General features: G+C 32.8%; 1 protein-coding gene across 1 annotated transcript in view; it reads right to left on the bottom strand.

Annotated features, from left to right (window-relative positions):
• Nucleotides 1-383: 383 nt before the first annotated feature.
• Nucleotides 384-20,604, bottom strand: part of LOC120340140 (dynamin-binding protein-like) — a 36,439-nt gene continuing 16,218 nt past the window's right edge. The window contains exons 11-22 of the mRNA XM_039408399.2: nucleotides 19,699-19,818; nucleotides 18,170-18,342; nucleotides 17,301-17,518; nucleotides 16,606-16,774; nucleotides 15,638-15,839; nucleotides 15,315-15,464; nucleotides 14,632-14,775; nucleotides 13,994-14,098; nucleotides 4,603-4,758; nucleotides 3,809-3,998; nucleotides 2,970-3,351; nucleotides 384-2,390 (exon numbers count right to left, since the gene is read on the bottom strand). Of these exons, the coding sequence (XP_039264333.2) occupies nucleotides 2,189-2,390; nucleotides 2,970-3,351; nucleotides 3,809-3,998; nucleotides 4,603-4,758; nucleotides 13,994-14,098; nucleotides 14,632-14,775; nucleotides 15,315-15,464; nucleotides 15,638-15,839; nucleotides 16,606-16,774; nucleotides 17,301-17,518; nucleotides 18,170-18,342; nucleotides 19,699-19,818 (2,211 nt within the window). The 3' untranslated portion in view covers nucleotides 384-2,188. The remainder of the gene's footprint in view (nucleotides 2,391-2,969; nucleotides 3,352-3,808; nucleotides 3,999-4,602; nucleotides 4,759-13,993; nucleotides 14,099-14,631; nucleotides 14,776-15,314; nucleotides 15,465-15,637; nucleotides 15,840-16,605; nucleotides 16,775-17,300; nucleotides 17,519-18,169; nucleotides 18,343-19,698; nucleotides 19,819-20,604) is intronic.

Below are 20,604 nucleotides of genomic sequence, written 5' to 3'. Positions count from 1 at the left end.
GATTTGACAAACCATGTTAAATTTAGCAGTTTGTACCATGGCCTACTGTAAACAGGCCCATAAGCATCGCTCTTTGCTTGTGCTATAGAAAATGTCAGGTGCTTATTGTGACATCACTGTTTGGTTTTTTATTATTTTTCTTATTTTTTTACTTAATAGTAGTACCATCACATGACCAAACTCAAAAGGCCAGTGAAAGAAGCTCTAAAGTTTAATGAAAAATATATATATTGACCTGGGGTCGCACTGGACACTTGGAAGTTGTTTTTGGGGCCGTCTTGAAAAAAGCTAGGGAACCCCTGCTCTAAAGTATTATATATTTTATACTCGTCAAGTATTCAACTGAAATACATCAAAAATCCCACAATAGACAAAATCAAAGGTAGAAATGCATTATTTAATATGAATCATTGTAATAATTAGAATAATAATATGAATTATTAATACTTGTGGAATTTACAATACAAAATCATATAAAAATCTAATCTGTATTGATAAGATAAAAATATAGAATCCCTTTTTAAGATAAGGATGTAGATATATTTCCACTTTCATGTTCTCTGTAAATAACCAATTGGTTAGGGAGAATTATCCTTTGGCGAGCATGGGCAACAGATTGACCACGCCTCATCGGCGTGATCTATCCCTGGCCCATACTCGATAACGATATACCTCATAACTAATTGTATTTCTGCGAAAATGCACTAACAATCATAAGAGATTTGTAAGTGATAAAAACTAAATAATCCATTTGCCTGTCTTATATTATTAATCAAAGAATAAGCATCGTATTCACCAAGGAATTAGGGTACTCCTGAAGTATGCGCACCAAGATGTCGCACAACCTGAACCCTAACCTAGTACACAACCCGAGTCCATCTTGTTGCGCATACTTCAGGAGGTCCGAATCATTTTATAAGTTCAATATGGGTATAAATAACGAATCAGAGGATCATATGAAACTTCCAAATGAATAAATACTCTTTTTGGTGTGTTTTCACGCTAAAATGATCATTTCAAAAGGAAAGAGATTACCATGGTTAATTGTAAAGTAATATCCAAGTATTACCAGATTCATAAAAATAGCAGATCAAGGTATTAATTAGAGTGAAACCTGTTTCCTCTGAACAATTACATAATATGGACAAACTTTTAAAAGTATTTACTACTTTGAGATGAGTAAATTGAATGGTTCAAATTATCTATTTATGGTAAAGTATAAAACAAATAGAACTCTATACTATGTTCAATATATTTTCACAAAATTTGATGGTAATACACAATTTAGTGATATTAATAACCTTTCAAGTAGATGTCTAAAAGCCATGGTTAAGAATTCAACCAATCTCGTTTTTACTGGCAAGTTTTTTTTCCTATACCTATTTATGGAAAGGCTAAATGTTCAAATCAAAAAATATTTAAATAAGGGCTTTTAGTCCTCAATCAATCAAACATAACAGAGAAAAAAATATATAATTTAAAAACAAGTAAACGTATACAGCTTTGTTTGTTAGATTGTCATTACAAAAAATTACAGAAAATGCACCATTTTGGAAACATATTTAGTTCAAATATAAATTGATATGTAACAATTTGAATTTCGTTCAGAATTTACGTTATTTGAGCAACATTCATAATCCTATCAAGAAATTTCACAATTTACAGAAACGAATAATCATAAAAATACTGCAAAATGATAAAGCACACAATGCCCCAGATATAAAAAATAACAATGGTATTATGAATAATTAGTACAATGTATACCATCAATCACGAAAGAAAATAGGTAGGTAGATTATTAAGACAAGCCCGAATATCACTTAAGAATGGTAAATTAAACAAAAATTTATCGAATATTGAAATTGCTTTACCACAGATTTTAATGTTGTATGATAAATTTACGTTATCTTCTCATTTTTTTGAATGACAGACGTTAATATTTCAGAAATAGTGGTTTTTTAAATATTTGGTTCAACTTTAAACATTTCAAACTCCGCCGATAAATGTCAAATCATGATTTTATCAGATAAAATTGAACATGAATCATTCTTTCAAACCCATTTTACTTATAAAACATTAATTTCAAATTATCATATTCATAAAAAAATGTTACTAAAAAATATCTATTTCCAATAATTAAAAAAAAAGTTTCTGAAAACCAAAAGCATAAATAAAATACAGTTATTTATCACAAATACTCTGCTTTCGTTAAATAATTTGAAGGAACATAGCCTTGCTTTCCGTCAAAGTTGGATACAAGCCACCATTCAGGGTTTCCGTCAATATCATGAGCGACAATGAGTTTAACAATATCTCCTGTATGAACGGTCAATTCTAAATCTGATCTTGCTGTGAAATCAAACTGAGCACGGAAATGTTGTTTTGCAGGCCTGAGAGAGGATGAATAACAATGATTAATAATTAATTATTTTGATGGATGGCAGATAAGAAGATGTGCTATAAACTCTGCTAATCGACTTGACATCGCTTCAGCTAAGCGGAATGCACTACCATTTACTTCTTTGCCAAGAGCCAGATTGATCGCAAACTGGTATTTACTGGTGTATTTATGTCCACTAAAATTGTGATGTTTTTAACGGCTTTTGCCATTTTAGTGGTCACCCATTACATAGCTGAGGTGTTTACTTCTCAGAAGAAAAAAAATTGATAGTTAGCTAGCTAGTTGATCCAACTACTGGTATTGGGACTACAATTTAGAGACTTTAACACAAATCGTTTTCACAATTCATTTCAAACATAAGCAGCCACTAACAAGAAGCCATCATTATAAAGAGGACTAGAGCTATTAGAGATCAATCAATTTTCAAAACTTGAGCTTAGTTCATGATTACTATATTATAATAAATATAACAAAACTCAGTATGATCATAAACAAATCTGCTTTCAATAACAGCAAATTATGCTAAACTAATAGGACTGACAAATCGAGAAAGCTTGTAAATACTTACGTTGGGCTAGTGCCAGTCGCTGGTACCTCCCCATATTCAGTATCATCAAATATTTCATCTTCTTCCGCAAAAGCTTCGATTATATCAGAATCTGTCAACTGGGAAAACATGCTTTTCTGATTAGTTCCTCCCTTCAAAGTATCTCTAATAAGATATGGTGATAAAGGAGGTTTAGTTCCGCCTGATGTTGAACTGGAATGACCTGAGCTAACAGATCCTGATGAAGGAGTGGGGCTCTTTGTCCTGGGGGCAGGAACAGGGGTTGCTTTGGCCCTGAGAGATGGTGACGTAGGGCTGCCGAGGCTGCCAAGTCTCATCGAGTCATCATGAATTGGATCGAACGGTCTTAGAATGGTAGAAGGTAAAAATCCAGTTGCGTTAGCTGCAACAGAAATAAATATTGGGTACAATATAAATTTTGAAATCTTAAGATGTTAGAATTAAAAATACCAACAAGCTTTTCTGAAGTTTTTACTTAGACAGGGAAAATCGAAGTTTTAAATCAAGTTTTAATTACATGAAGAAAACAAGCTGAAAACCAAACATAAAACCAGAACACAATTATTTCTACCACTTCGGACATTTACATAGTTGCAAGTGGCAAGTGGTAAATTTTTAATTTTTGTAAAATTAAAAAGTATAGATATTCGTGATAAGGAATAAAGAAAGTACAGCAATTTCAAAAATCAGTCTATTTTTTTTAATCATTTTAAAGACCCCACAAGGGGTCGCGACCCACGGTTTGGGAACCACCATGTGTATGGTATATTCTATGATTAACAATAGGAACAGATATAATAAGGACTTGGAAGTTTTCATCCACTAACAATTAATCCTACCTCCTCCACCTCTTTCGACAAACCATCTATTTTTATTTCCCATTGGATCTTGTTTTTTAAGAACAGCTACTAAATCTCCATCACAACATTCTATATCCATCAATTGCGATGCAGTATAATTTTTCTCAGCAACGTACAATTGTTTCGGATGTTTTTGCATCAACTCTTTTCGGTCTTCCACAGATTGTCGCTAAAGTAAAAACAAGTCATTAATTAAAAATAAAAAGTATTGACAGCTAAATCGAGCATACTGATTTGGGATATAGAACCGATTTATAAAATTATTAAGTCTTAACTTTCCTATTTTATTAAAAACTTAACCTTCATCTTTTTTCTGATAAGGCTCAAAAAAAGACCATAAATTCATCTAGCGATATATTCTACCAGTGTCATTCTATTTAGAATATAAAGTATGGCCATACTTGCACAAAAAAGACAGCGAATGCAAACAGCAGTCTATCTCAAGTAACAATGTAAAACTTTTTATATTCATTATGTGCACTCACTAGCAATGATATTTTGCAAGGAACTGTTTTTTTCTAGAATTCATAACCTCACTTATAATTATCATATTAAAATTAATTATTCCAAGTGCCCTGTCAATTCGTGATTATTGATTGTATAGTGCACCACCATAAATCTATACAGTTTCGATAGCTCTCGTCATTTCAGTGGTATTTTCACGCAAAGATTAGTCTACTTTATTTTTGTGTAAAAAGGCTTCACCTTGCTTTAATCAAATTTTATTGCAAATAGTACTACTTCCTTATTTCTATTACAAAAATGACACACACCTTGCAAGTGGTTGGACTATCTTGTGGTTTGACATTCGTCAGAGAAGTTCGACTTGTTCTTCTACTGTCATCATTATTTGATGTTTTACTAACAGCACCATACAAAGCACCAAATGTATCAGGAACAATTTGTAATCTCGAAATCGTCTGTACAGCCTGTGATCAAAAATTTCTAACATTACACAACAGTATTAGCCTTGTGATGACCATATTCAAAGAGTTTGTAATTTGAGAATAAATTTCTAAAAATTATACTGCAACCAACAGGCAACACAATAATGTGGTCATTTTGTTTGCAAAATTTAGTTTCAAGTACGATTATCCCAAATTTAGTTATCAAGTACGAAGTATAAAAAGGAATTTTTTATATGAAGTATTAAAACGACCTATGGTGAGTTTTTCAAACTTTTCAATCTCACAGCGTATCACTTTTTGTAATGCACAGCATGACACAATGGGAAGGAAACACTTCCTTATTAACATTAAATTATGATAAGGAAAAGATGTTATAATGTATGAAAATTCAAGCAATAGAATATGTGGATTGTTTGTGCACATGCATGATCATAAAGCGACTGAATATCCAATATCACCGAATATACTTCTCCAAACATTATTGTTACCAACTTTACGACTAGTTATTTGAGCAGAAAAGAAATAAATCTTTTGGAATCAGATTAAAATTTCACAACGCACTCAAAATTAAATTTTCTTGAGAACTAAATTGCTCAGCAGTGTTAACTCTAAGGAAATTATGAGTGCGAAAGTGCTTCGCAGTCGAAAAAAAAAGTGCGAAAGTGCTTTTTCTGATTTTAACTAGTTAGGTGCCCTAGCTTTCGTTTAAACTCATTTCAAACAGCATAGATACTCGAAAAAGCGATCCTCCCGTTAATATTGTGAATTGAAGTCTTTCCGTTAACGAGTTTCGTTTAAACCCTTGTTAAAAACAAGGGAATTCATCAAAGGACACCTGATAAGCACACTTGTCGGGAATAAAAGTTTCGTGCAATCAACCACCAGCGTCAGTAACGAAGCGCACTCCCATCTGAACAGACAAGCCTTGCAAACTTGTTTCTTCCATCTAACAGACACCGATTGATACATGCAGATATCAGTTACTACCGGCCATAGCTACGGAGGGGGGTCATTTGTACAAAACCCGGGCAAAATGACATCCCCATGACCCATCACCAATATCGCTTTAGTATAACACGCTTTCTCGTCCGAAAGAATATGCTTGAAAGTAGTCCGCCCTCTTCCCTTTTAAGAGATTTGGGAAATAACGCAAGATCATCGTGAAAGTACCGCTGTTTTTATAGATAGAGTGACCTACTTTCTATGGAAGATTTTTTTCCCGAAATATTACCAAGATCACTTTGAAATCCCTTTCATTAGCTAGCTTGGCCTAATTTATATTATACTGTCTCACGGATTACGCTAAGACGTGTAATTTTCAAATATCGACTTGTATTGGTTTGCGTGCCAGTTAGTTCAAATCGGGTAGAAAACATCATATATTTGCAAATTTTTTAGAAATGCCATGTACTTCCAGCATTTATAAATAACGCTCTCTCTAATGCTGCAGACCTAGTATGAAATATTCGCATCTCAACGCCACTTTCAATTACACTAATAGTAATGATGACACCAAAGAGTTTTCCTTTGCGAAGGTACAGGAAATACAACAGGGTGATTCTTGAAAAAAAACATGAATGTAAAAAATAAACGAATGACATGATAGTGGTTTGAGTGTGACGCGAAATACCAATCCATTTAATAAATCTTTTTTAGTCGACCACGTGAACGCCGAAATCCTGGAAATTAAAGTTGAAAGAGAAGTACGCATTCTCACATAAATAATCGCGATATATAATCGTTCATGTACACAAATCTCACATGTAGCATCGGTTAGTTGTGCATGAAATGTAAAACTCTTATGTGTGTGCGTTTCAATTTCAATAAAATCAAATTCGTTTTTCCATGCACCATTACTTGTAATTTTAATATTAATTGCGTTCCGAGTTTGTAAAGTTTAGAAACCTCTTGTATATACCATTACCACTATTTTGATTGGCTAAAGAAAGATAACACGTAACCGCTTTTCGGCAACATGGTATTCGTTTTATATCTGCTTTGAACAGAGAAAAAAACATGTGCCCTCTCAGTCATCTGATCACAATCAAAAATCCGTATTCATTTTTTTCGCGATTGCTGCAATCGTTATTATTAAGGGTTTTCGTCAACTGAAAAATAAACATCGTTCTGTTAATAATATATTTCAGGCCATGTTCTTTATATCCTGCCATAATTAGCAAATCTTTATTAAGCAACCCATGATTATAAAATAGCTTTGCTTATCATTTGCTGCTGGATCTTGTGCTATCGCTTGTCAATTATAGCAGAGACGTAAGGAACATATTTAAAATTTTCCATGTTTATACAGAAATTAGCGACGTTATCAGCGCCAACTAACAGAAAATAACTTATCATAAAACACAATTAAAATTCAGTCGGTAATAAATGGCGCTAAGGTGATGCCATACAGAACAAAAAGATTTGGTCGCGAGAGTTACCTTAGATGACTGTATAACGATGTTGTTTTATAAGCGGAAGGTAGAACAATCAAATTTAATAAAAAAAAAACGGGGGTTACGACACCCGTAACACATCAAGTTCATTAGACATCTCTAAAGACTTCTAAGTTGGTTACTCGATTACACTATACTATCAATATTACACTTATTACACCTGTTTGAGTATTCCGGACAATTTCGAATTTGAAATAAACGAAAACTCAACATATCATAATTAATACACAAAAGTAAAATAAATAAATTCATCGAAAAAGTTATTATTTAAAAACAACAACATAATCGTATAATTCCGCCCAAACCCCGATGTTCGCAAGTGAGATGATAAATAAATACTTTCCGTGTATTCGATAAATCAACTTCTGCAAACAGTCTTGGTGCAAAATATTTCCATCCAGTGATATGCTTACAAATATTCTCTGCGTTAATATCATAACCTCGCCTATAGGACTGGGCAAAATATTCGTATCGTTTCAATTCCATACTTTGCGCCAAAAAAGGTACCAACAAAGCTTCCTAATTTTAGAAGAGTCAAAATAAATAGACTATTCGAAATAAATATCCCAGATTTCAAACTCCGTATCAGTGGCGCAACCAGCGGGGGGGTTACGGGGGTCGTGTCCCCCGTTTGAAATTCGTTTTTTTTTTATTATTGTTCTACGTTCAAACAACGTCGTTCTACGATCATAACAATCCGGTGAAAACTACTTTTTTCCAGTGCTTTATCACCTCGACGTAATTTAACACCGCCCGACTTCAATCATACCTTTTTGCTGTTAGTTACGTAATAATCGCTACCCCCGCGTATATGTTTGTCTTCGAAAATGAGATATGTTACCTCAAAATAGTAGAAATCGTGCGCTGTCGATGCGAATTGAAAGCGACAATAGCATAATGCTATCTCTCTCTCTCTTGTGACGAATACTCTCGTGCTTCATCATCTTGACGCAATGTAACGCCGCCCGTCTTCATGTTATAATAAGGCAGTAGAAACTCTGAAAATCTGGATACGAAAATTATTTTCGGAAAAATATTGCTTCGATTAACCTAAGATTTTCTACATATGAAAGGCCGAAAACCGAAAACGCCGTACACATCCTACCGCCCCCGTCCACGTTCTGATTTAAAAACATTTGACAATTATTTCATTTTTTATCGCAATCGAAAGCAGCCATGTGTGGCACGGCAATAACTAACTGTCGTCGAGAAAGGTTTTCAATAAACTCCGACTTGAAGAGCTTATAAGACGTCGAGGACGTTTTTGGTTGAAACTTTTTTACATTTGTTATCGTATATTTCAATTTAGTCAAGATATGTTGTGCGCCTCGGCAATAAACTTAAAAGCAAATCCTGCCCTAATTAATTGTTTTCATCCTCAGTTTCGATAATTATCAAACTTAACGGAAAATTTTTTAATTTCTTGCGATCTATAAAATAGCTCCTAAATATTATTTGGTTTCTATCGGAGATTTTATCGTAATCCCGACGTCGTTGATAACAATATCATTCATTTTAAGTTGGAGGTATTGGTTTATAATCAAAAAGTTATAACACATAACATGAAAAATTTAAATCAACGCCGACTCAAAAAGTAAAACACGTTTTTCCATCTTTATTCTCCATTATTGGCGGACGGAAATTTGGGAATCGGGTTCAACTAATTTGATTATGATGACGATGGTAAACGAAAGTACACAAACATACTATCCCGTTTTTAGTCGTTATTTCTCTGTCCTTTCTTCTTTCTATGTGCATATTAAGACCATAAAACGTGTTTTATTTTTGAACTCTGCGCTGATTTGAATATTTCATGTAGGCTGTTATGTATTTTTGTTTGTAAATGAATACCGCTAACTTAAACTGAACGATGTTGTCATCAACGCCGGATGCCGACGAAATCCGCGATAGATATTAAATACTATTTAAGAGCTATTTTATACGCGCTAAATTACAAGAAATGACAAAATTTCCTGTTATGTTCGGTCACTATCGAAACTGAGGATGAAAAAAACTAATTAATACACAATTTGCCGAGGACACTTAAACCATCTCGACTAAGTTAAAATACACAATAAGAAAATATTTTCAATCAAAAACCTCCTCGAAGTCTTATAAGTTCTTCAAGTCGGCGTATATCGAAATTCTTCCATGTCAGCTGTAATATATTGCCGAACCACACATGGACGACGACGCTAGGATATGTGCGCCATATTCGGGATTATTATAAACACGAAAAAACAGTATTTGAAGTTTGCGATATTTGAATTTAAATTCGATTTGGACATCCCTGCATTAAATTAGTCAGTTTTTAGTTGTGTTTCCAAAAATTAGTTGTGGATCAATTATTTTAATTGTCATTATGTCTTTCGGTGAGCTTCAGTTTAGTTTAGAATTTTTCTGGGGTTAGGGTCGGGAAAAGGTCCATTCGCAAGAAGTGTATTTTGTTTTCAGTCTTGACGAATTCACCCAACGAGCAAGGCGCGGCACGAGGGAAACACTGGAATTTATTCAAGCTGTGTTTCACTATCCACGAGGCGCAAAGCGAGGGAAACGTTGAAAATAATTAACAGCTTTTCGTTAGCAATTCGCTGGAATGTAATGAACGGCATTTTGCTACCCACGAGGTGCAAGACATAGCGTAGCGCCGTTAATGAACGAGTGCAAGGTAAGCGAAAGGCTGGGATTTAATCGATGGCGTTTCCCTTTTAACCACGAGCAATTTATCGTGTTCCAGCGGGGCGACACCTAGTGGCGTTGCGACTTACGTCCTGGTTGCACTGTGTAAATTATGGTCGGACCCCCCCCGTTGAAAACGGCCTAGTTGCGCCACTGCTCCGTATATTGGCAGCATGAATTAGCCGTTTCATGTAGGAGCCGCACATACAATTGATTGTCGAAAATTAAAAGTTAAATTGACGTTCCGAGAGCCCACACATGGTATAACATGTACAGGCTATAACCAGAAAAAAATGACAAGTCATAATCCTTTTAATGTGCTTTCAATTAGCTCGTTAGTGATCCCCCCCATCCTTGGCCAAGTAATGTTTCGAAAATGTGAACCTTCCACTCAGCCATGCATGGCGGGTGGAGTGTTGAAATCGTGAACAAGAGTAACGTAACGTAAAATCAATCGTGAATTTCGATGTAACAACGCACACTGTCTCCGTCATGAATTGCGCTTATTAACATGGAAATGAATAAATTCGTTATATTTTGAGTATTTTTGCACCAATAATTAGGGCGTGATTATCAAAATGGTGAATTTGCAAATTCCGTAAATAAAATTGTAACATTTTAGCTATAATTATCACCGGGCAGGGGCGCAGACAGGATTTTTTCAACGGGAGATTAGGGGGAAGTTAAAACATTACACCAAAACTGCAATTCGCGACGACGTAATGCGTTTATAACTAAAATGTAAGGTCGTTCACGGCGAAATTTCGCAGTTACGTGTAGCCCGCCTCTCTTTGCCCAACGGTCCGAAGTCCTATTTTAAAACATCGACCATTTATCCGTAGTCAGCGGGCATCCGCATCTAGAAATGAAACATTAAAAATCGCGAAAATTAAATTTGGAGAGATCTATAACTCGCAGATGTCAGTAGTGTCATCATGGTTTATATGTACAAAAACACGCTCGCATGTAGCGACGATCAAAATCATGAAAATGTGAAACTATTACTTGAAAATTATTGTTAATGAAGTTAAATTTTTATTGGCATCCAATGATTATTTCATAATTTTGTCATAATCGAAGGCTGCAGTAAATTTTTTGTCGCCGCGATCGTGTTGTTAAACTATATTAAAGCATGTTTTTATTCACTAGCAAATATTAATTCTCACGTAACGGCGGGCATCGTAGTTTGGTTTTTATATTTCGGATAGAATTGTGAATTCACATCGGCGAAGATTTTAAAGACAACTATTAATGAGCGCATTCACAACGAAAATTGATTTTGTTCTGATTTTTATCTTCTGTGTAGGATTTGTATCAGTTCCTAAATTATGGTCCCGAGTTTAAGCGAACAATAATATTATTACTGACCCCGGGATGCGATATTTGTGAAGCAGATAGTTGACATTTCTATGCTTTTAATTTTAGATCGTGTCCGTGTTACTTTCGTATTAAATAATAATTGAAAAACTCCGCAAATTGGTCATCTCTTGAGTACTCAGTGTTAAGTATTTACGTAACTCAGCTTTGGGTTAAAACACTGATAGTAACTAAACACGTGAATAAATCGGCAATAATGGCATTTCGACATGGTCAAAATAATATTTCTCATCAATATCTCATGAAAGTTCCATAAAATACATTATTTACTTGTCTTACTTATCGACGTTTCTAAATTTACAAAAACGATGTTGACACGCTTTATACAAAATCGTTTCAAAATTATTGTTTCTACATGTTAGCGATAGCCGTCTGGTTAATTCTTACCCGTAACTCGTTGTAAAGTAATGTTAATAAATTGTGTTTTGCTTTCCAATGCGAGGTTAACCGCGGTTAAATTCGTTTCATGGTGAGGAAGGAAAATACGTTTTCCGGAATTGCAATCAACAATTACACATTTTTTATTTATCATTATCAGCGCCGAATAAAAAAGATAACATATCGTGAAGACGAAATAAGTCGTTGAAACTTGAGTTGAATTAGTTGCAATTAGCGCCTGATTAGGCACCAGAGCACTCGAGCCCAATGTTTTTAGCATTAGTCGCATATGTAAAATATACTTAAAGAAGTGCTGTTTATTAAAGTCATCTCGTCTTATGGCCACGCAGAAATGCCTTCATTGCCGAATTATTTAATCACAATTTTAAATCAACATTCAGGATTGGCACAATCTCAGATTTGCGAGGTTTATCTGTAAATTAATACAGACACCATAAAAAAATTATAAAAGTTAATTATCGTCTTGAATATCTGCATTCCGGCATCGATAATAATAATACCATTCGCTTAAAATTGGGACAGTAAATTTACAAACGTTGATAGGTAATATCAAGTCAACGCAAATGTTTTTTTTGGTTTTGAAATTTGTCGTTAATGCCCATAACAGCTGTTGCCGATGTGAACGCACGCGTAAGCCTGGATTGCCAAACCCAGGATATAGTCGCCAAAACGATTGCGGTGACAAAAACAATTAGCTATTTTAACGAAATTAACCAGTAGAAAAGGCTTCCTTGATAATTTTTCGACCGACGTTCTAGACTCCTGCTGTGCATAAAAAATATTCCTTATTCGTTAAAAATATTCAATTCGAAAAAATATTCGATTTTGCCCACCCCTACTCGCATATTAATGAGGAAATAGTTTAGATTGATTTTTGACCCTGGTCTGAGTTTGATTTATCGTGAATGACTAGACTAGCTAATACTGAATATCGCAAAATTCCGCGAAACGCAATTTGCTTTAAACATTCATGGTTACAATAAAATGGCTGTAAAATGTTAATATGACGACGTATGTATTTTGTCAATTTCGCGATTTTGCAAATCTGTGAGATGCTGCTAAAAGTTTCTTCTAATTTAACAAACAATGGCCCAAGTGTACATTCAATTACTAAACAATGTCGTGTAGAGTATCAGAAATTTCTGAATGGCTCCAGTAAATTCACTAAGAAGAGAACACAGACCTGTCAAACCAGTACTAGAAAATCGTGTACTTTGGTCACAATTCATTGATGTCATTGACAGTCACATGACCACTCTCGTTTAGAGAAACGCACTGCCTTGCATTCGGACATCTGGTTTCAAAGACGCCGCCGAGCGTTTTCGCCATGGAAGCGGAATCAGTGTGCTTGTATAATAATCATATTATAAACAAGAATTTTGCCATTAATGCAAAAGCTTTATCTTCCATGTCTTCACCACATAGGTTAGAATTCCCGTAAATATCGTTATGATATGCAGAATTGAGTTACAAAAGTACTAGTATGTTACTTATTTGTCAACTTAATACTCACATGAAAATATTTGTCAACTTTGAATTTTTATTCCATTCAGAATCGAAAAAAAGTGCTATTTCTCTTCAAAATCGAAAAAAGTGCTATTTCGCAGTCCCTAAAAAAAGTTGCGAAAGTGCTTCGCAATTTTCGCAAAAAAGCGCGCTAATAGTGAACACTGTTGCTCAGACATCTTCACTGTAATGCAATTATGCAATATAATATTTACTTACAAATAATGTAAAGAAGATATCAGAGCATTCAAATCAATCATTAATGAAAGTGTAAGATAAGCATGAGCTGTAAGTAGCAAGCATCACCCCTTGCAATTCTCTTAGTATCAGTATTAATGAATATTTACTTTTGATAATGTCAATCAGTAACCGGTACCATAACACAACTAGTTAATAAAACCATACTTGTTTTCAAATTCCTGCGTATGGCCGGCAATGTTCAAAACGAAACGATTATTCAAAATCATTCGAAATTCATTATATTCAATATAGTAAATTAGGAAATAATTTGGAACATTTTTATTCAAAAATTAGGTTTTTTGAGCAGTCAGAAAAGTAGATCAAACATACAATATCTCAACTGGTAACAAACAAGACAGAGATACAATGACCTTTGTACTTATGTCATTTTAGATATGATCAACACGAAAATATAGTGATTCATGTAATTTTCCACATGAACTCACCCCCAATTTAGAATGTATTCAGAATAGTGAAATATTCGGTTTTGGCTCTTCCTTTGTATGAATGACTATGAACCAAATTTTGAAAATGTCCAAGTAACAAGAAGAATCATGGTTACCAATCTACGAAGAAAGATAGAATTGCCATAATATACTTACTTCTATATGATAAGGAATAAAACGATCATAAGTTTCCAAGTTACTAATTACTTTTGGATTGCCAGTAGAAGACTGTTGAATCATAGCAACAAGGGGCTTCAATGCCTAAAAAATGAGGGAAATATTGAAATACAGTATAAAGATATTGTTAAACATTGAGAAATACCAACAGTTGGATATTCTAAACTTGCAATTCACTTGAATTTTGAATAAATATATCTATTTTATTCAACACCCCAAACTATAATATAAATTTTAATAAATAACCTAAAAATAATTATTATACCGGTTGCAGAAAAATATCTTTGCCTAAAAATAATATTTTGATTATCTGTGATCTTAAATTGTAGCTTATTATAAAATATTTTACAAACCACATTTGAACTAACTACATTTTTAGAGATCTCAAGTAGGATTCATATCACATGACAATTTCTAAAAATAACTCAAGAGCAACACGATTTTCTATTCTTATTAACAATTAAACTTAAAGAGTCACATGGTCAGATGACATCACAAAAATCACCCAAAAATTTCCAAAAATAACCCAAATTTTGCACAAAATACTCAACCAAGGAAAGATCGTAGATGGGTGAGCTCGGTTAAGATATGTCTATAAGTCCAAAAGCAATACTCACGTTCAATAACTTTGCTTCAAAATCTCTTGTTACTCTGGCAAATATAGCGATAGAAGATGACAGTAATTTCGATCCAAGTTCACAGAGTTTAGGTAATTCGTCAAGAAGTGATTTGTTTAACGCTTCATAATCATGTTTGGCAGCCTGAACAATAGGATAAAATAACATCCATGAAGAAACTAAAATCAACCAGTTGGACTTCTAGATAAAGAACGCCCGGGTAGCCAATTTCATTAGTTGGATTGTTGTAATGACAAAAGAAAATGGCCAAATTGGTATTAATCTCATCTATACAGTGATTTATCCACATGATCTGTTATAATTTATATGAACCCAGCTAATTTTTACTTGTTTTTGTTACTTGCGCTTATCCAACAAATGTTGAAAAAGTTTTTAGAAGGAACAGATCTTTCCACGTTGGCCTACAGAAAACTAGTTATCACAACTTTAGTGAAATGATGGATACGATCAATGAGGTATGAACCGGAGATGTGATCGAGGCATGTTAAACAAGATGGATATTTCGTAGAAATGCGTTTTGTTAAATTATTTTGCAGTTGATTAAATTCTTAACTGAAAGCTGACAAATGACAAATCTATTATTTTTGCCAATGTTGGGACAATTTAAATTCGCTTCTGCTTATTATAGGGTGATGAATGTTGAGTAAATATTGTATTCTTACCTGAGTTTTTTCTTTTGAGTCCGAATTCCTCAATAATTGTTCATAATCAATTAATTTATCAGATCTTTTTGTTATGATGGTTTGTGGAGCTTTGAAACTTGTTATTAATGAAGCAATAGGTGATAGTACTTGAAGTTGAACTTGATCGTGCTGTGTAAAGAATTTTTCTTTGTCAAATTCAACATGTCATACTTCAAGTGTAAAATAAAAATCATACATGAAAAGTAATAATTTTGAATATCTGAAATCTTTTTTAAATAGCATTGAATTCAAATTTTATTCCGGACATCCAGACTTTTACAGGGTTAAATAAAATCACTTACAAACTGACGATATAAAGGTCCAGACATCTGAATTGCAGTTTTTTGATACTGGACAACAGGATGACTACTTTCTGGATCGACAACCATATCAACAATGGCTTTTGCAACCACTAGTTCTGTGCATAAGACATCACGACATTTGTCACAATATGATGTCACATTGGCAAGAAACATTTTTGTCATACGTTCCATCATTTTAAATCTGAAAGATGAAACCATATTTCTAGATAGAATTCGAATTCAGTCTTTTTAGTTTCTCGAAAATATATAACCACATAACCTATATAAGTAATTCCCAACTGTGTGTCACTAAACATCAATCCATTTTATAGAACAGTAATTTTTATCTGCCCATTTTTATAACTTATATCAACACTGAGAAAAAAGAATAACTGCCATTATCAGACATTCAGCTGAATTATGATCATTCATTCACACAAAAACGGGTTCTTATATCGCATTGACTAAATGCGCTTATATTACAAAACCTTTTTTGTTGTAATTCAAGGCTAATTAGGAAAACTTTCTTCCCAATTCAAGGTTGCGAGTTTAAATTGGGAACAATATTATTGACATTAAAATGTCTTGTAATTTTTGTCTCGACGTTTGAAGAATTCATTCCCAAGAACTTAAAACTCCTATGCCCTCAAGGGAAAGAAATTTTGTAACAACATGTAGTTAGAAAATAATCAACAATTGTGGTTTACAACACACTATGTAAGATGCTGTAATTTGTGTCATGAGACAAAATTGTTCGACTATTACGATGTTTAGCATTATCCTATTAATATTTCAGATATTATGATTAACTTAAAAAAGGAATTGAAAATGCAAAAGCAAAACTATGTAAAAAGAAGAGTAAAATTTACTTGCATTGGAATAATTCATTGTCATTCAAAACTAATGCCACATTATAGTAATATCTCCTGGTAGACGAATGAAAACTTGTAAAACATGTTTATACTTACTTTTTCTCAACTTCTTCAAATTGAGCATCTCTTGTTTCTAATGTTGTAATACCAGTAGCTTGACCAAGTTTACGAGACAATCTAGTGGATTTTTTCTTCAGAGATTTCATGCTTATTTTCCCGAGTTTTTCTGAAAGACCTTCATTTGCAGCATTTTTGTATTTCCGAACTGAATAGAATATATACGCGGTGTAAATGTGAGAGTTTTAACGTAACTATTCGATAATCTTAACAATATTTTTAAAAGTCTGGAGCTTATATTCACTCATATGAGTTTCCCTGATTTGGATATTTCAAATATATACGGCATTTCAATAAATATCTAACAATTTCTCTACAAATCTTTAAAGTTTCTCAATAAAGGTATTTGATTGTAAAAGATATGAAAATATTTTCCAAATTTGGATTAATATTATAGGCCTATTGCTAATATATCTAATTCGTACAGTGTTGTAAAAAATTTTAATTTGTTACTTTCAAACTAATATTACTAAAGAAAACCTAAAATTGTGTCATCTGTGTGTATTTCAACAACAGCTATCAAAAATGCATTTGAGTAAAAAAATTTGGAAATACACATTCAAAATATAACAAATTTATTCCAAACAAACTATTTCAAGAACTTCAATTACAAAAATAAAATGACAGAGACATAAAAAATCTATGTTGAGAAAAAAATATACAAATATAAATACCTAAATCTTTCGTCCTCTTATCTTCATTGATATCATTAGCGACAGATTGCATCATTTTTCCCGCTTTTATCAGGTTATCATAATCAGAGGAATCATTATCGATCGGAGATGGAGGATCAGTCAACTTGATTAATTCCGATATAAGAAGAGGATATTTTAAAAACCTCTGTACAGGTTTGATGAGAAAAGAACCAAGATCGAAAACATTGACTTTGTTCCTAAAATGAAAATACAAAACGTGATATTAGTTTTAAAGTTGTTAAAGCTCAATGAAAAAAAATTCTGACGAGTCTGTAAAGGCATATGAATTTAATATAAATGCATTTACCTATGAATTTTTTAAATAGGTAAATAAGTCAATAATTAATGTAAATTCGCTATGTACCAACTTTTTACTGTAAATAAAGGCAGATGTTAATCGTCGTACACAATGATGTGCTTAATAATCTTCCGATAGCGAATTTATCATCATCTCGCTTCCACAGTTTCCACTTTGGCATACATTTAGTTAATTTTTTTTTGAGGATTCAGTCAAAAGAATTAAATCAAAATGTATTGAGACTTGAGAGAGTTGTTGAGTAATGAAATTTTCTTACGTATGAATATCATAAACTAATCTCTGCCAAACGATGCACAAGCTTAAGAATGATATTGATAGCGTGGGCGTGCATTTTTGCTCACTTCATTATTGATCAGGATATTACAAAATAAGATAAAAAAAGATATTGCAAGCCATCACAGCATTTATCCATTCTGAAATCTGAAAAAATTGTATCTTTATACTTTATTAATAAACCAAATGGAACCGAAAGACCTCTAACAGTATTAATTGAAAAACATAAGTGTCGTAATTTTTCTTGTGTACTCACTTCACAGTTTCAAGGCAGTATCCGACAGCTTGCATAAATTCAGCGTCACTTTCCAACTTTTCAACCATAGCGATAGAGTCATCATGATTTCTGCAATACGGCATGTACACATCTTTCATATTTGGGATATTATCGATAAATACTTGGCCAATTGTCAGATCTTCAGAATTTTTCTGCAAATATTGATTCATTTGTAAGTTTTTGAATTTCAAATAAGACAAGCGCCGACTTGCTATATAATGAAGATGACTTTCAAAACATTAAATCTTTGTGTGAGGAAATGTCATGACATTTGTAGTCATGTATAACCCTGCTGATTCCACCATATAATGATGTCAAAATGTCTTACTTAGTTCTTAGTTAGCCATCCAGTCGAATAAACTTTACCACAAATTACAATTTTGGGCAGCATGCTTACAAGTCTACAACATGTGTTTATTTACTGGTATGTGACTGGTAACAATAAGGCAATGTTCATTTTCTTAGAACAGATGTAATGAAACAATCACTACATCTTATCACACTAAGTTGGTAGAAAGTGAATAAAATTATTGTTATAAACTTTAAAATTCAAAAAGTACATCTGTGAGCAGTAAAACAGGAAATGCTTAGGCAGGTACCAACTATAAAGGCAATATTTCAATAGATGCAAGCAAAAATATATGATGTGAGGATTGAAATCATTCATGTCATTTTCGGTAATAAAATTTGTGTCAAATTCAAAACTCATTTAACATATTATTTATAATATATTTACTACTATAAATGCAGCAATAATAATTTATATTTCGTCCAATAATTTTTTACCAAGTCAGCGTGATACAATTTTTAATATCCATCCAAATGAAATTCTATAAATTTTTGGAAACCACGAAACGTCATATTCATACCATGTTATTATTTCCACTACTATTATCAAATGTAGAGCAAATTTGCTCAATCGTGCAAACAATAAAAATGCAGGAAATAAAACAGTTTTTGCCAACCTGTTTCACCACACATGGCCCGTTGCTTATCACGTTAAAATGATTAGATCTTTGAGATTCATTTTCCAATTGCAATTCAATAGAACATTTTACAGTATTTTATTTTATCTGATTAGGGCTAAATTACAGTTTATATATGCATAAAATTAAAGCAGTTCTTGAAACAAGTCACGACTGCTACAAAATATCCCCAGCTATGTTTATCTAACAGTATCACATTATGAAAAATAACCAGACCTAATCACACAAAAATTTCTGGTTCGCATATTGGAGATAGAAAAGATATAGAATAAGACTATTTAAAAGATAGATTTTTCAAATTTTATGTAGAATTAATTTTGGCAAAATTTCACAAATAAATTTCCTAATTCCTATCTAATCTCTGATTGTTCAACACTATGCCTAAATCCTTAGTGATACCAATACTTTAAATACAATTATATTTTGTATTTCAGTATTCTATTTCGAAAATAGAATTGGCATATGTCATATATAGAATAAGTAATGTGCTGATAAACAATACTCAATCTGTACATAGCTTACCTCAGATGATGGCGATGACTCGTGTTTCAATGCTCGATCCAAATCACTCAAAAATCTTTCTGAGAATTCTTTTATTTGAACAATATTTCCAAACAAGGTTGTTATTATATGTTGCGGTATCTGTTCATGTAAAGCGACCGATATTTACATTGTGGAATAGAAAATCGCTCAATAATCTAGTAACGGTCAACGATTATCGAGAGAATAAAACCTATACTCATCATATCAGTATTGTATCTAGAACATATATCTGCGCAAATTATATTGAATCGTTGTATATTTACAACTTGAAGATTTCTACAAGAAAATTTAGCAGAAGGGATACAAAATATACTGGTAATATATAATTTCTATGCAGAAATTTCTTACAGCATGTGGGCTTGATATGCATTCATCTCTGATTAGCGCTGGTGTAAAAGTGTTTCTATTTTGTTAGAATAGTTTTTAAGGTTAAATATCGACTGTGAAACATAATAAGTTAAAATCATTGTCAGGAAAAATTTCAAATTCTGCATCAAATGAATTCTTATTAATATAAATGCCGAGGGAAGAAGAAATATGTGCGCATGAATTCAACATTCGTATCCGCATGCTAACAAAACAAATAAATGCATTAAGGGGTACGTGACCAACACAGCGTATAATTTATATGTTGAGTATCTATCAGCCAACTTGAAATCAAACAAGTTCTGCCTATAAGTGATTCTTTGGCAGCTAAGCAACATATAAATATGCACAAGTTCTGATGTATCACGGATCAGATATATAGTAATATATATGTATTTATATATAATATATATATTGTAATATATTATAATTTAATTTAAATTTCCCAATATTTGTTAGCTTAGGAATATTCTATCATTTATCATTTATATAGCAATTTATTTAAATTATTTGAATAGC

Source organism: Styela clava, chromosome 9, assembly GCF_964204865.1.
Source record: "Styela clava chromosome 9, kaStyClav1.hap1.2, whole genome shotgun sequence".
In the NCBI taxonomy this organism is placed as follows: domain Eukaryota; kingdom Metazoa; phylum Chordata; class Ascidiacea; order Stolidobranchia; family Styelidae; genus Styela; species Styela clava.
The sequence above is the reverse complement of the archived record's forward strand: the minus strand, read 5'-3'. Positions and strand labels throughout refer to the sequence as shown.